The sequence below is a fragment of the Oryzias latipes genome, chromosome 12, assembly GCF_053564925.1.
Source record: "Oryzias latipes strain Hd-rR chromosome 12, Olatipes_Hd-rR_3.1".
In the NCBI taxonomy this organism is placed as follows: Eukaryota; Metazoa; Chordata; class Actinopteri; order Beloniformes; family Adrianichthyidae; genus Oryzias; species Oryzias latipes.
Genome location: NC_136248.1, coordinates 23800630 through 23817641, shown reverse-complemented (window position 1 = coordinate 23817641; position 17012 = coordinate 23800630). Strand labels below are relative to the sequence as shown.

Below are 17012 nucleotides of genomic sequence, written 5' to 3'. Positions count from 1 at the left end.
AATTCGGACTCCATGCTCACTGCTTCTTTTTTATTTATTATTTGACGCGAATATGAGGTCATTGATTTCACAAAGTGAAAATCGAATTGATAAGAGCATTTTTTGACGACCATTCATGAATCCACAGAGTTCTGAAGATGAAAACATTGTTTAAAAACTATTTTTGGGCATAAAATTGTTCAACCGTAATGCATTGTGGTCTATATTCGCCAATTTAGTGATCATCAATGCACACTGGTTTTTTTGCAGAGACATTTGGTAAATTTTTATGCTACTGGATTTTGGAATTGTAGATTCAAACATCTCTACAAAATGGCGAACGCACTATATAGTGCACCAAGTAGTGAGTAGGGAAGGAATTCGGACACAGTCGATATCCAACTAGTGTATTCATTAAAGCAAACAGAGGTGTTCCATCACATGTAATGTTATTGCAGATGAAGCTATTTTTTATCAGTTGGTCAAATATATTCCATTCTGACAAAGGAACTTTTGTTTCTGAAGTCATGGAACTGCATGGAACTGTATGAGAAAAACTCCCATGGCTGAGCCATTTAAAAAAAATAAAAACAATTCAAATTCATTTTAATTTTACAATATGTGGCAGCGACAAAGGAAAGCTAAGGAAAATAAGTCCAACTCTCTCTTCCAGTGTGAACAATATCTTGAAATGTTTATAAATTCAGAATCTGACACTCGAAAAGACAGATCATTTTAACATGTGATGTCGTATTACAAGCTCAAGGGAAGTGGAATTTCACTTTTTTAATGTAAAAGATCTTTTTTGGAGTTTGGACTACTGACATTTTTAGATATTTAGTTACCTAAGTGATATCTGTTTCATGAGAACAGACAAGCTAACAAGTCAGAAAATGGTTGCAGATAAAGTAAGGCTGCCTCAGTTCTGCTGCATTGTTTAAATCAAATGTTATTACAACCTATCCAGTACAGATAGAGATACTTGAGTCTGTAGTTAAGCAACAGCCTAATTACATTTTGGGAGATCCAATTATTAAAAAAATTAAATTATGTTTTTTAATACAACTAATCTGCAAAACTATGCACTAGCTCTCTGCATAATTACAAGTTTAGGATCAGCAGTCGAAGACCACCAGGTATTGTTGTTGTATCTGTCAATAGGCTTTTCTTCTGTGATTAGAAAAGGTAGAGAAACAGACCATGAAGGTCAGCAGGGTCACTGGGTTGTTATCTGCTAACAGTACAGAAAGACAAAATAAGAAGTCAGCAAACTCCAAAGATGAGGAGTTGTGTCATCTCCTTTTCACCCTTAAAAAATAAAAGTCTTGAAAAGGATGCAACGCAGCTCTGTCGCATATTTTGCTGCACATGTAGATGATGATTCTCTGTCGACAGCAGAGCAATGGCGCACAGATCCGCTTTTATGCACGTGTGCGTGTAATTTCTGCTGACTGATTGCCGCGTGTGCACGCTTAGTGAGTTTAGACCCATATGGGTGCACGCTGGCTGACAGCACCAATGTTAATTACGCCTTTTGGATGGCCCTTAGCCGTGAATTCAGGCCCCAAAAGCCCCCTTTTGTTTGTTTATTAATCACATCATAAATGGGTGGCTCCATTGCAGCTATAACAGATTTAATTATGTGATTATTTCAACCAGCCAGCAGTGATATTAAATGACCGGCACCTTTTAGCTTGATGTGACAAAACCTTGTGCATCAGGATTTCCTGTGGGGGTCGTATTTCTTGACGTACATTAAAGTTAGATCTTTAACTGGCTGTTGTCTTCAGCTAGTTAATGAATCAGGCATTCACTTCTCAGCTGCATGTCTAATTTCATGCTACAGTTGCTGGTATACCATAAAAGTTGGCTTTATTGCAACGATCTGGACAGAATGGGACTATAACGGTCTCTAAATTTTGAAAATGATCTGTAATATTATAATAATTCGGTTTTATTTTACAAGTTTCTACTGTTGTTTGTGTGGTAAGCTTGCTTGTGAATTGGGAAATTAAAAGATAAACGAAATGTAAATGAATTCTGATGATGGGAAGTGTGCAGAAGTAGATGGAAGTCTTTGTTTTGAGGTCCCTTTCAAAGGAAACCGGGGCTTCATCCTTTGATCGTCGGAGGCAAACAAACATTAAATTCTCCTATTTTTAGATAGATGGTTGCACTTTCACCTCTCCTCTTTCCTGTCAGACTAGCGCAGCAAAGAGACACAATTGGACCTCAACTTTTTTTGTGCAATAAAGCCTAATCCAGGGAGAGTCACACCACCTGTTCAGCAAGGTTAAGCTTGGAGAAAATCGGTGTTTTTCATGGTTCCATTCCAACCTCAATGGCGTTTTTTTCTTCGACTGCAGTGCTTTTCCTCTGGCTAACATAAACTGTGGTGACATGATATGTTGCTGTAAGAAATCTGACCCCCTGAATTATACTTGGTTTGTATAAACCATCCAGTCTTGTCTGTTGCTCGAACAGCGTTGTGTAACAAATCTTGTATTTTAAATCGGCTTGGCTTTGCTTCGGTAATATGTGATGACATGTTACATGTTCTGTGGTCTTTTTAAAGCACTCGGGCTTGTCGTTCTGCTAAAATATGGAATAATAATTAGGCGTTAAGTTAGATCACTAGCTGCTACTTCACTCAAATGCTGTCATGGAATTATAAGAGAGGGAAAAGCTTAATTAACCATCAAATTGATCATCAAGAGCAGGTCAACAATTTGACTTTGGGGTTTTTTTAAGATTAAAAAATGTATTTCTTCTTATTTGGTGCTATTTATGTGCACGACTTTTTCTACTCAACTTTGTTTGTCCAATAAGACGTGTAGAGAAGTGCGTTGAAGGTTCTTCAGGTGATGGCTTGTTTGTAGATGTGAGGACAGATTTGTTGAGGGTAAACGCTCTGTTGTGATGAGTGGTTCAAGGTTTTTCCTCAAGTATGGAAGGAGTGACTCAGTTGACTCTTTAGTCCTGACACCATCTTGGCTTGCAACATTCATGGTTGCCATCATAGTGTTCGATCCCCCATGCTCATTTTTAACCTTTTTTTTTTGCTGTTGCTTTAGTCGTGTGTAGTTTTCCCGGACTTTTCACTTTGTTTTTGCTTCATAAATAATGCAGAATGTCTGGTAAAAAGTTTCTGAAAGTGCACTCTTATTGTGAAAGGGCCATTGGTGAGCCCCAACTCACCGGAACGTGAACTCCACCAGACCTTAAAGTGGCGCGCGGTATTTAACACCACAGCGTTAACAGCACATCCAACCGCTGTGTGGCTGACTGGACCTGCTGGGGATCAAACTTGAATCTTCAAACCCAACTCTCCTTCCACTTGTTAACGCAATTCAACCCATCAAGTTAGCAGGACTGTAAAGCTGTGTCCGAATTCCCTCACTACTCCCCATCCCCCATATAGTGTGGAGTGACCTGGATTTTAACACAATTCGAACACTTGTTCACTATTTTTTTTTCTTAAACACCAAATATAACAAAACATGTTATATATGAACATATTACGACAACTATTTTTTGATCTGATGATAAAAACTTGGATGATTTATCAAAAAAAATATTGCACACTTTTTTTTTTCAAATGACGAATCGTCCAAACCCAATTCATTGCGGTCTAGATTGGCCAATCTAGTGAGTATTCTTCTTCCACTTTCGGCTTCTCCCATCAGGGATCGCCACAGCGAACAAGTCGCATGGTAAATTTGGCAATGTTTTACGCCGGATGCCCTTCCTGACGCAACCTTCTCAAACCGGGCTTGGAACCGGCAGAGGTAGAGAAGGGAACAGGGAGCAGCCCGGAGTCGAACCCGGGTTTCACGGACGGAAGGCGCCGCAAACCAGCACGAGCTAAACTGGCTCCCTAAATCTAGTGAGTATTGAATCACAGATTTTTTGCTGAGACTTCTGGGAAATTTGCCTGGGCTCAGTTTAGAGGCAAACACCCTATATGGTGCACTGATCTGGGAGTAGCGAGGGAATTCACATTTATCTTAAAACGTCCTCATTAGCTCATAGGCGCTAAATTTGAATTTCACTGTCAATATTCAACCTCCTCTTTGGTAACCTTTAATCTGGATTAAAGATTCATCCATCGGAGTTTTATAGTTCCTTTCAACACCAGAGGATGTGGTCATCTTGGTTTAACCCTTTAACGCCAAAGCCGTCACCGACTACAGCAAAATAAAAGACACTCTTTGAATTACGGTAACTCTTCAACCATTTGGCAACTAACGTAATTCCAAGAGGTTCTGGAAGAGACAGCAGAATCCGCTGCTTTATGCTAAAAGCAGAAGCACTTCATAACTGTGACGTTTAGAATCCGTCGTTAATGGCATAAAGAGTCAAAGAGTTCAAAGAACGTCAAAAGTGGAGATAAAGTTCTGGTGTTGAAGAGTTAATCCTAGAGGTGTGTAAAAGCAGATCCATCTATAAAGAAACTGGGATACAGAGTTAATGGTTCTAAAACTTAAATACAACAGACTTTTAGCCATAAGAAGACATTTTATTTCAGAGGAAGGGATTGTAAGGAGACAGAGGATCGGAGCGACATTTATGTCAGGATTTACTGATCTGATGTTCAGTGGGCACTTTTCTTTTTTTGTACCACCCACCGGCTGGCTGTTACATCACTTCAACGTTGCTTTCTGCTGTGAAAATGCAATCAGAGGAAAAGCCTGTGTAAGTATGTTGTCATTGAATGAACTCCCCAGTCTTTGTAATCCTCAGAGAGCCCCCTAGAACTGTTTGGTCCTCGTGACCCTTTAACCCCGACAGTCAGTAATACATCCAACACAATGGAGCGATTTCACATCGTAAGAGATTAAATATTCTTTTCAAAACTTGAACACCTCTTTAAGGTTGTTCTTTATGCTGTTTTTCGATCATCCTTGTTAGGGACAGATTCATGCACATTTAGCTTGAAAATCATACATTTTAAAAATCATAAACTGGCAACTTTAACAAGAAAGGAGCCAATCTATATTTCAATAATCATATTTTCTTGATTTATGGGAAAACAGGTTTTTAGGATTAATGTCAGCATAGTTTAATACATCGATATGTTTTTTCCACCTCATCATTGACTCCAGAAATCAGTCAACAGTTGTTAAAAAACCCTTCCTTTTAAAACTAAATCTATAAAAGATTTTTTTATTATAAAAACTTAAATTAAGAAATGTGAAGCCAAGATAAAAGCTTCTCATAGATCTTTATTTTATTAAGTTTGATTTGATCCTCTATAATTGAATAACCTTATATTTATTGATTTAAGTGCAAATAATAAAATACCACCTAAGTAAAAATAACAATACACAAATCTAAATGGGTAGCAGATTATGGCCTAATTTATTATTTCTCTTGTAAAATCCAAAACTTAAAAGAAAAAAAAACTATAAAAAGAGATTTAAAAAACTCTAGATTCAGAGAAAACCAGGTTATAAAAACTTAAAATTGTGCAACAGGTGGCAAAGAAATAAATAAGAAACCAAATATTTAAAATAAAAATAAAATAATTGATTAATTAAAAGATAAAAAGCTTGAACTTTAATTTTTTTAAAGAAAACTTTAACAAAACCTAGATAGCTCCGTTATAGTTTTAATGTTTTGTTAAATATTGTTCCCAAAAAATATGTCCTTTTAGTTTTTCTACAAATATTCATTAAAGTTGTGATGTTTAAAAATTTTTTTCTCAAAAATAAAATAATTTCTAGAATATTTTGATTTTAATTAGACAGAATTTCATTTTATCCTTCAAAATATGAACATATTTGAACTGTGTGTTTTTCAGCAGAGGTTGGATAAATGTTTGATCTTAAGTTCAGTGTGACATCAGGCCTCCTATTGACTTGCTGGGGCTTGTAAATCAGATTTTGAGGCTTGAATTTAAAACTATTCGGTGTTCAGAATATTCCAGAATTGTCTAAGTTGAATCTTTGGATCACTTCTCTCTGCAAGTCGGACTTAGGGAGGAGGAAAGTTGATTGACACCCACAAAGGAGGAAAGTATCATCAAAAGATGTCTTCCTGCTTCCAAGTCCTGAGTGTCTAAAACATCAATAGGACATTAGTCTCTTAAAGCAGCTGTAGAAGTCGAGGAAAAAGTGCAAAGACGGAGCAGAATCTATCCTGCTGCTGCTGCACACCTGCTGGAAGCTTCTGCTGAGTCAGGACCGCCATTATTCCAAGCAGAGTCTACACGGACATGTCACAAGAAGCAAACAAAGCCTGCACACTCATCGCTGAAACCAGTCCAGCTTCAAACGAGAAGAGACAACCTTCACTCCAGCTGGAAATGGTCGGATTTCCAGTCGTACAAGCAAATCTATTCAAATCAGGATGCAAAGTTTAGTCAAAACCAAGAAAAGAGAAAACACAAAGAAATTTAAAATACAATTTTTTTTAAACATTACGGCCAATAAAAAAATTAAAAGTCAAGAATTCAATTTGCTGTTCTTGCAGACTTTTATTTTGAAATTCTCTAACCCAAACAGGTTTTGGGGCTGACTGTTTAGTTTAGTTCAAATGAAACTGCACCGTTAGACAAGTTAGTCAGTTTACGGAACAGTTCTTTTCCCTGGAGCATTTCCTTACAGAAAAATCTTTTCACTTTAGATTTATAATTTTGAAAATCTTTTCTTTTATAAGTCATCTATAGCTGAGGGCTGTCAATCATCTACAGTCAATCAGCAATGTAGACATCTGCATTTTTCTGCACGTTGATCCTTTTTAGTGTAAAAATCTATATTTTTTAACAGTTTTCTTGGTACCTACAGTATAAAAATACAAAATACTGACGTAATTTAAAATATATTTTTATTTAAAAAAAAAAGAACACACTGGCAGAGGTGGAAACTAAAGCAACGCCTTTTTCTCCATGTTACAGAACATTACGACAGTTTTCCAACAGAAATGCTAATTTATCCTTACGTCTTGTCTGATAAGACTTAAAAGCCTTTAACACTGAAATCCTCTTTGACGCATACATTTCCCATCAGCTCTTAAGAGTATGCCTGAAAACAGTATGGGCATAGGGGCTTTGGGTAAAAATTAAAGCCCTGTCTTTGGTATTCCTGACCAAAGCTGCCTATCAGAGCTGCAGATATTTACTCAGGCCGTCGCTCATCAACCTGTTTGTTTTTAGCGGCGGCCATCTCGTCTCTGGGGGACGCATAAACGTCACTGTTGGGCAGACAAAGGCAAAGTTTGACCTGATTTTCCACTTTACAGGCATCAGATCTTCAGTTTTAGGCAACTTCTGAGCCAGGAATGAGTCTAGATCTTAAAGGTAACAATAAGCTTTGATGCTCTGCAAACTTTAGTGGATTGTTCACTCGGTTGGGTTCACTCATGTCTGAAGCGTCAATTTCTTCAGCATTTCTTTGTTTTGGGCTGCACAGTGGTGTAGTGGTTTGTGCTTTCACCTCACAGTCAGATGGTGCTGGTCCAAATCCCAGCTGGGTCTCTTCTGTGTGGAGTTTGCATGTTCTCCTGTGCATGCGTGAGTTTTCTATGGGTATTCCAGCCTGCTCTAAAACGTGGTTAATGACCTCATGGGTGTGAGTTTGTGAAGCCACGCTCACACCGGGCATGTGCGGCACGTTCTAGAGGGCGCCCAATGCGTGTGCATGATTCCAGCTGGGCACAAAGCCCAATTATTAATTTCTCCTCCATGATCAATTTTCAAATGGTTGGAGCTTCAGGGTTTTGAAAAGGCAGCCATCCATAGGTCACTACCAAATCTGAGCCCCTAATTGGTCAACCTTTAACCTTTCACGCATGTTCATTGGCGGCATGTTCTGAGCCCAAGCGGACCTAAAAACACGTCAACAGCGCGTAAACACTAGAGTTTTAAACACGGAAGTCCAAAGCGTGCACATACGTCTGTTTACATAGACTTTTCATCGGAAGTGGTCTCTTAGACGAGCGTGTGACCCCACAACAGACTGGAGCCCTGTTCAGGGAGGACCCCACGTTTGCCCAACAGTTGCTGGGATAGGCTCCAGCAACCATGTGACCCTGAAAGGAATTCAGCAGGTTCTGAAGATGGATGGATGGATGGATGGAGTTCTCTTAAATTCTATGTTTTTTAATAACTTCTCTTTCACCAAAATGCATCGATTGGCTTCCATGTTGTCGTCTCATCTCAGAAAAAGAAAAAAAATCAATTCCAGAGGCTACCTGCTGTAATTGCTGCAGAGGTTCTTCAGAAATCGCTGGGTTATTAATTATTGGGGACATTTAGGAGCGACACGATGGACTTCCTGTCACGTTAGCGGGATGAATGGTCAGCGTTGTGTCGCCGAATGGTTTGGCAGCTTTTTCCCTCTCTCTCTTTCAGATGGTGGGAGATGGTCGCTCCGACCAACAGTTGAGGACAAAACCTCTGTCCTACTAATCAGCTTAATGCTGGCTTATTCAAAGACCCTCTTTCAGACGCAGCAGCTGCTGTCAGGCGGTTTGAGGAGAGGGTGTGACTGCCAGCAGATCTGGCTGATGCAGAGAGACCGGTTGGTGATTAACAAACGTCTGTAGACTTTGGAATCTGGGGAGCCCAGTTTGATGGCTTTGTGTCCTCGCGTCTCTTTGAACTCCAGGTCTTCCAGGTGGCTCCTTCTCGCGCTTTCTTCTCCTCCAAGCCTCCCTTCCCCCTCCTTTTTTTTGCCTCTCCTCTCGTCTTCTTCTCCTCGGGGCTGCAGAGCCCTGAGATAAAGAAGTTCAGACATGCCTCGCATTTTTAGACCCCCTCGTGGAGCGTACTTGGCAGCATCAACCGAGCGTCTTCGCTCTATCTCCTCTCTGTGGCGGCGCGTCCGGCCTGTTCCCTTCAGCTTCCTGGGAAAGGAGGATCCGGCGTTTTCTCTGTAAATCTCCTGATGTGTGAGATTACGTCCCCGAGAAAGCAGAGGGAGATGTGTTCTGCTGAGCCGTGCGGGCCCGGGGGTTTGAGCGCCGTACATCTGGCGGATAGATTTCGGCTCTGCCAGCCTTTTTGAGGATCAGATCTGTGGGTCCATGTTGTGTGCTGACTGAACACCTATGCAGGCTCCTAAAATGGCTGCCCTTGGAGCTTGACTCAGAGGAGGATCTGAGCAGCTCAGCAGCTGTCTGACGAGATGAAAGCACCCGTTTACTTGGTGTAGCAGAGACTTGCAGGCTGAGAAGACAACTACAAAACAGATGGGGCTTGTGTGGGACGGCCCTTTTTTCTCTCTAATCCTTCCGTTCATCTACTTTCCAGAAGGATTTTCTCCACATCCATGACGAGGAACCTAGTGTTTGAAGGCAACTGTGTTCACAGCAGCAGTGAACTACCAGGAGGGCAGAAGGGTGGGGCAACGTGGAGAGGCTGTAACCTGAACCCACGCAACAATGGACCTCCTGGTTGCTCAGGGACATGCAGGCAGCTTGGCAGGCTCATGTGCAGATCTGCAGTAGTCAGACCAGTTGGGTGTGGGAGCCAATCCCAACTGTCTCTGACTGGATTTTGACTTTGAAAGCACCTCCTGCTCTCATATCTCTGCTCTGGCTTAAGCTGTTGCGGGTTCAAAGGTCAAACTTATGACTCAAGTACGTTCTGGTGAGGTCATTCGGGGTCATTTTATGTTTTTTCACGCTTCTCGAGCTTTTGGCACCACATCTATGAAATATTCATATCCATTTGGAGATCAAATATGCGACCTTTCCTATTCTGAATTGTGATAAGCAGAAGGACAGGAGGTGCTAGCTTCCATTGTCCTCTTATCTCTGCGTTTTCTATATTTGCCAACAGCACTCACTGGCTAATACCGCTGCTCTGATCTGCAAACACACCCCTGGCTCCTCTGACTTAGCCTCTGTTTCCAAAACCTCTCGCACTGATCCACATGTTGACATCTGAGGTGATGATCTGGTTGCTTTGAGGTTCCTTCTCCGTGCCTTTTAGTTCTTGTTTACTCTAAACCTTCCCAGTTACCAAAGACTTCCTGCTGCCTTAGAATATTCTAGACCCTCCTTAAAGGATTTCTGACTTGAGCTGCTTTGGAAATGACACTTTTGCTCATGAGTTTCTATAAAATTGACTTCTCAAACTCAGCTTTTTAAAATTTAATTACAAAATTTATAATTTTCCAAGAAAGAAATACTCCAAAGTCCAACCGACCGGTTCCATTTTCATTTTTCCTATGTTTCATCCATTGACTGTATACGAGAACTGGACTGAGTGTACAATCAGATGCCTCAATAAAACTAGGTGGTCCTCGCTGAGCCCCACGTCCAACATTCAAAATGTTTGATTGACAGATTCTCCGGAGCCCACTTTCAAGTGGTAGAGGTGTGGCTTCCTAACAAGCTCACTCCTGATTGGCAAGAGTGGTTACCCTAGAAATGTTGACTCAGACCAATCACTGCTAAGTGGCAATGTCTGACTCCAACGTGCCGACTGAATTGGAGCCGGAAGACAGTTCCTATGGTTGACGCAACACTCAGTCCAGTTCTCATATACAGTCAATGGTTTAAATAAGTCTAGCACAAAAAAAAAAGGATTTCAAATGAACGTCAGAACATGAGCTTCTGTTCTGCTAATGCCCGTTGCACAAAGGAAAAAACGCTTTCATTTCTTAGTCGATTTGTTCAGACTTCAGGGCATTTAATGCAATCTGATGGGATTTAGAATTTACTATTTAGTATAGACTCCATGCTAAATGCTGAGCTGCTCTCCAGCTGTTGCTTATCCCAAGGTAATAAAAATGGGACGAATGGAGCCATAATCCCTCCTCAGTCCCTCTGTTGTTCTTGAAATGATGGAACCTGCAGCATCTGCTGAATGCTCCTGACTCCTGTGCAGCAAAGTCCACAGATAACTCCAGCATTTAGGAGTTTTCTAAAAAGAAACAACTGTGTTTATAGCTTTATATTTGTACTCTTTTTTTAATCAATCTCATTAAGTAAAAAGAAAAAGATGTCTTTGCATGGTTACTTTGGAGGACAAGCCTAAGTTAGATCCTTACAGTAATTAATTTTTGTCATTTCTTACATCCTAGAAGAAAAAAAAAGAACATTAGACAGTTTAAATGCAACTGCAGATTTTTTTTATTCAAACATGTTTTTAATGAAGAAAACATTACAAACATGTCTTAAAATCCCACGATTATCCTTAAAACGCTGTTCATTTGTCCAAATTCTCTTCAGTAATTAACGCTCATTCATGTTAAAATCCTGAGACGACACAGATGAGACAATGCTTTCTTTAATGCCGGGTAAATATGTGTATGAAAAAAACCTTTTCTTCTCCTTTTCTTCCAGATTTCCCTGATTTTCCAGGGAGCCTGTCCTCTTTTCTGTGATGGAGGCACTGCAGTGCGATGGCTGTGACTTCCGCGCCGACTCCTATGATGACTTGAAGAACCACATTCAGGAAGTGCACACCGCTTTCCTGCAGCCTGCCGATGCAGACGAGTCGGATTCTGTGCGGGACGAGAACGGGGACGAGGAGGAAGTGGAGGAATATGCGGATAAGGATGACAAGGATTACACGCCCGCTAAAGCTGGAATGAGTATGTGTGCCACATTAATCAGATATTGCTGTTATTTTTTTGAGGATTAAGAAACTCTTCTTTGTCTGCTTTAAATCACAGCGGTGGTTGAAAATGGGAAGATAATGTTTTAAAAGGCTGATATTTCTTTCTTTTCTCAATGTGTTTGTTGTCATTTGTTTTTGTTTAGGCCCCAGCTCCACGCAGAGCCCCAGCCAAGCATCAGCCAGATCGACTGCTGAAAGCCACCCGTCGTTTTTCCAGTGCAAGTTCTGCGTCCGTTACTTCAGATCAAAGGGGTTTTTGAGAAACCACACCAGAAAGGTGCATAATGTCGTGGAGCAAGATTCAGACACGAGTGCTAAGCAGCCCAGAGACACTGTCAAAGTGCCCAACTCAAAGGGGTATTTTTGTGAACATTGCACATACAAGTCAAAATACCAAGCAAGGGTGCTGAAACACCAGTTGATGTGTCATAAAGCTCCCTCGAACACCGCTGGAGATGACGCGGGGGGCGCTGTTGCTGAGGAGAAACTGGACTCGGAAAATGTGAAGGGAACGTTCCCCTGCGAGTGGTGCGACTATCAGACTGATCAGAAAGACAGCTGGACTGATCATGTGGCTAAAGAGCACAGTGATAAGGTCAACGTGGTTTCCAGCGGTGCAAAACTGGAAGAGGAGGCAGGGGCTCCTTCACCCAAACCCGACACTCCCTCGTCTGCAGAAAGCCCAACCACATCGAAGGTCAGCTGTGCTGGAAAGGAGGACTCAACGGGTCCAACTCCTGAGAAAATGTTGGAAAACGCAACAGCAGACATCGCAAACATCCAGTACACACACATAAGCGCTGCAACGCCCAACAGCACAGGTTCGTCCATTTTGTCCAAAAGGTTTGTCTCGACCAACTGTGTCATCAACACAAACTTAGCCAACGACGAGGACTCTAGGAGCAGCTTGGAAGACGACGATGAAGAGCTGGACATGGATGATCCCAGCTACACCGGAACGCTGTCTGCAGATGCAAAGCAGCTGTTAACAGACGACGACAACAAATTACTGGAAACAAAAGGAATACCCTTCAGAAAGTACATGAACCGTTTCCAGTGCCCCTTCTGCTCCTTCCTCACCATGCACAGGCGGAGCATTTCCCGCCACATCGAAAACATCCACCTTTCCGGGAAGGCCACCGTGTACAAGTGTGACGAATGCCCTTTCATTTGCACCAGCCCCTTGAAGCTCGGCACACACAAGCAGACCCACAGCCCCTCAGATTTAGAGACCTTAGACCTCACGGGTGACAGTCCGGAGCCTCCGAATGATGGCGCCACGGAGTCGGTTAACGGCGGGAGCATCAGCACCAGAGTGAACGGAAAAAAGGCAACCAGCACGCCAAATGACCAGCAGAACCCCCATCGCTGCACCCTCTGCAGTTTCTCCACCACGACTCTGAAAGGTCTGAGGGTCCACCAGCAGCATAAGCATTCCTACTGTGATGACCTAGATTCATCTGTCTTTGAAAGCCAGATTACAGACAACACGGATTCAGAGGTGGAAGCTTCTCCGATCTTTGTGCAAAAAACACAGACACCCATTTTGGGACTTGCCACCAAAAAACCCTTAGTATCAGGGAAACGAGCCAGGAAGTCCATTAATGACTTGCCTCTGGATTTGTCCTCGGTGAAAAAGAGGACCAGAATCGATGAAATTGCCAGCAACCTTCAAAGTAAGATAAGCCAAAGCCAGCAAGACATGATTATAAATCTGGATGACATGGAAGATGAGGATGCTGGAGAAAATAGTGCCAGTGCTGACGAAGGCCGAAACTATGACAACAACAAAATCTTTGCCTACAACACTCATCAGCTTCTTGCGGTGGAGGGTGCGTCCTCTCACGAAGGAGTCAGAATAGGGAAAAGAAAAAGTAACCCCAAGTCAAAGCCTAGGAGCATTCCCATATCCCTCATGCTCTCCGACGACGGCGAAAACATGTCGGTTGATCCGAGCGACCACGCGCTCCAGGATACCATGGACTACTCAGATGAGCCTGGAACTACACGCTTCTACTGTAAACACTGTGATTACCACAACAAGTCGGCTCGAAGCGTCAGCACCCATTACCAGAGGATGCACCCTTATATAAAGTTTAGCTTTAAGTACATCCTGGACCCAGAAGATCAGAGCGCAGTCTTCCGCTGCTTGGAGTGCTACATCGAATACACCAATTATAATGATTTGCATCAACACTACATGGATCACCACCCCGAGGCGAGCAACGTGCTCAACTTCAACCAGCCACACCTGTTATACATGTGCCGCTTTTGCTCATACACTAGCCCCAACGTCAGGAGCCTGATGCCCCATTACCAAAGAATGCATCCCACCGTCAAAATTAACAACGCCATGATCTTCTCCAGCTACATCGTCGAGCAGACTCACAAATCGGGGGAGTCACAAACTCTGAGAGAAATTTTAAACTCCGGCCCCAAGAATTTTAATTCGTCCTCACCGGGGCCCAGGTCTTCCTCCAGCCCAGTGCTCAAGTCTGTCCCACGCTCCCCTGAAGCCAGCTCTGAGGCCGAGTCTCTCAAGGAGTCTGCAAGTGGCAATGTGGTATTGTATGACTGTGATGTGTGCTCCTTCGCCAGCCCCAACATGCACTCGGTGCTGGTCCACTACCAGAAGAAGCACCCGGAGCAAAAAGCTTCGTATTTTCGTATCCAGAAAACCATGAAAGTGATCTCTGTGGATCAGTCGCAGCCCGTAGCCAACTCCTCTTTCAGCCCCAGCATGTCCACCACGGCCAAACGGCAGAGTGCAGCGCTGTACGGCTCTGACGAAGACATGTACTACTGTAAACACTGCGTCTACAGCAACAGATCTGTTGTTGGGGTCCTGGTCCATTATCAGAAACGCCACCCAGAGGTGAAGGTGACGGCTAAGTACATCAAACACGGCCCTCCCACCCCAGCCCTTATTAAGCTGATGGATGATTTGCAGATAGCAGCTCCTAAGCAGTTTTTGAAGCAGCTTCAAAATAACGGCTACGATGGCTCCAGTAATTCCAGTCCCAAACCAGGCGGCAGTGATAAAGGAAAGGACGAGCTCTTTTTCTGTCAGCACTGTGATTACGGCAACCGCACCGTCAAAGGAGTTCTCATTCACTACCAGAAGAAGCACAGGGAGACGAAGGCCAATGCCGACCTCGTGCGTCGCCACACCGCAGTGGTGAGGAGCCAACGCGAGCGTGCTCAGATGGTCCAGGCAGGCAGTGCCTCGTCTGCTGCTACCTCAGCGCCATCAGACCCTGAAAACGCGGCACCTCTACGCTCCCTTAAGTGCAGACACTGTTCCTTTACATCCCCCTACGTTTATGCCCTGAAGAAGCACCTGAAGAAGGAGCACCCCACTGTGAAGGCAACAGCTATGACCATTTTACACTGGGCTTACCAGGACGGCATTCTGGAGGCGGGCTATCACTGTGAGTGGTGCATATACTCCCATTCTGAGCCCCAGGGCCTGCTGCTCCACTACCAAAAACGCCACCCGGAACACAACGTAGACTACGCCTACATGGCCAGTAAACTGTGGGCCGGGCCTGAAACCACCCAGCAAGGGGGCAGCATGGAGGGCAAACATTACAAATGCAAAGACTGTGCCTTTGAGGCGTGCTCTATATGGGACATCACCAGTCACTACCAAGCTGTCCACCCCTGGGCTATCAAAGAGGACGAATCAGTGCTACTGGATATCATCAAAGGAAACGGCTCAGACGAGAACATCCACCAGCAGGTTGCCAAGGAACACGAATCTCTGAATTGCCAGGTTATTGATGATGACGGAGCTCTTGTCATTGACACTTCACCTCAAGAAAGCACTGCTCATCCCTCCCACCCACGCCTCTCCATCTCCAATAATCCTTACCAATGCACTGTATGTCTGTCGGAATATAACAGCCTCCATGGCCTCCTCACCCACTACGGGAAAAAGCACCCGGGCATGAAAGTAAAAGCTGCAGATTTTGCACAGGAGGCAGACATCAACCCCAGCTCCGTGTACAAATGCCGCCACTGTCCTTACGTGAACTCTCGCATCCACGGCGTCCTCACCCATTACCAGAAAAGACACCCACTGGTGAAAGTCACCGCTGAAGACTTTGCGGATGACATAGAACAGATCACGGAGCTGCACGATGGAGATGATAAGTTCAAAACCCAGAGGCAAGGCTATGGTGCGTACAGGTGTAAAATGTGTCCGTACACTCACGGGACGCTGGAGAAACTCAAAATCCATTATGAGAAATACCACAATCAGTCCGCCTCGGACATGTTCACGGCATCCATGACACACTTCACCCAGTGCAAAGACACGGAGCCAGTGGCAGAGTGCAGCGTCGGCAACACGTCAACGGTACAAGTTCAGGAGGTAAGCGAGCTGGACTTCGCCCTGTCTCAGTTACCCATCAATAAAACAGAGAAGCACGCCGTGTTCAAGTGTCAGCTCTGCAAGTACTTCTGCTCCACCAGGAAGGGCATCGCGCGCCACTACCGCATTAAACACAACAACGTGCGCGCTCAGCCAGAGGGCAAAAACAACGTCTTCAAATGTGCTCTGTGTTCATACACTAACCCCATACGCAAAGGCTTGGCAGCCCACTACCAAAAGCGACACGACATCGACGCATATTACACTCATTGTCTGGCTGCTTCAAAGACGATTAGCGAAAAGCCCTGTAAAGTGCTAGCGCCAATGTCCTCCGAAGGGGCAAGTTCAGAAATGAGCGAAGATCTGCGCTTGGCTATAGAGAGCCGACGCTGCAATCTCTGCGGCTTCCAAGCCTTCAGCAGGAAGAGCATCGTCTCCCACTACATTAAACGCCACCCGGGCGTCTTCCCCAAAAAGCAGCACGCTAGCAAGCTTGGCCGCTATTTCACCGTCATTTACGCCAAAGAGCCGGATAAAGATGACAGCGCATCTGCGGAGGAAGACAAGGAAATCCTGGAGGTTCCGTTTGAGCCAGAGCAGGAGACGGATAATGACTGGCTGCCGTTCAAATGTCTAAAATGCTTCAAGTTATCCTTTCGCACCGGCCAGCTCCTCTCTATGCACTATAATGACCATCACAATGCAGACTTAAGGAGAGACTTCCTGGTGTCGTCTGATCCGGAGGACGAAAACGAGGATTTATACCAATGTTCTCACTGTGAACTGAAGTTCCTGGCTCTCCCTGATCTGGCCAAACATCTTCTGAACCACAACGAGGAATTCCAGAAGAGAGCCATGAGGCAGGAGAGACGGAGACAGCTTATAAGCAAACAGAAAACCGAGTTGCTGGACCACAAACTAGACAAGGTGAGCATGAAAAGGTTCTATTTACTGAAATGACTGAGAAATCGGGTTTTCAACTAAAACTATCCTAAAAAGCTAGAGCTTGCCTAGTGTTTTAAAAGTTTGATAGCTTTAACATTTTAATCTGACAGATATTGAACCCATATTGGAAAACTGAAAATA

At 43.6% G+C, this 17012-nt stretch overlaps 1 protein-coding gene across 4 annotated transcripts in view; it reads left to right on the top strand.

The window, feature by feature from the left end:
• Positions 1-17012, top strand: part of znf462 (zinc finger protein 462) — a 41053-nt gene that overhangs the window by 10704 nt on the left and 13337 nt on the right. For 3 of the 4 annotated variants that reach the window (XM_011481600.4, XM_011481598.4, XM_020707583.2), the window contains exons 2-3: positions 11275-11525; positions 11695-16853. In XM_011481600.4, the coding sequence (XP_011479902.1) occupies positions 11315-11525; positions 11695-16853 (5370 nt within the window). In that variant the 5' untranslated portion in view covers positions 11275-11314. Of the gene's footprint in view, positions 1-9409; positions 9562-11274; positions 11526-11694; positions 16854-17012 lie in introns of those variants that run through there. The other variant, XM_011481599.4, reaches the window with a different exon arrangement.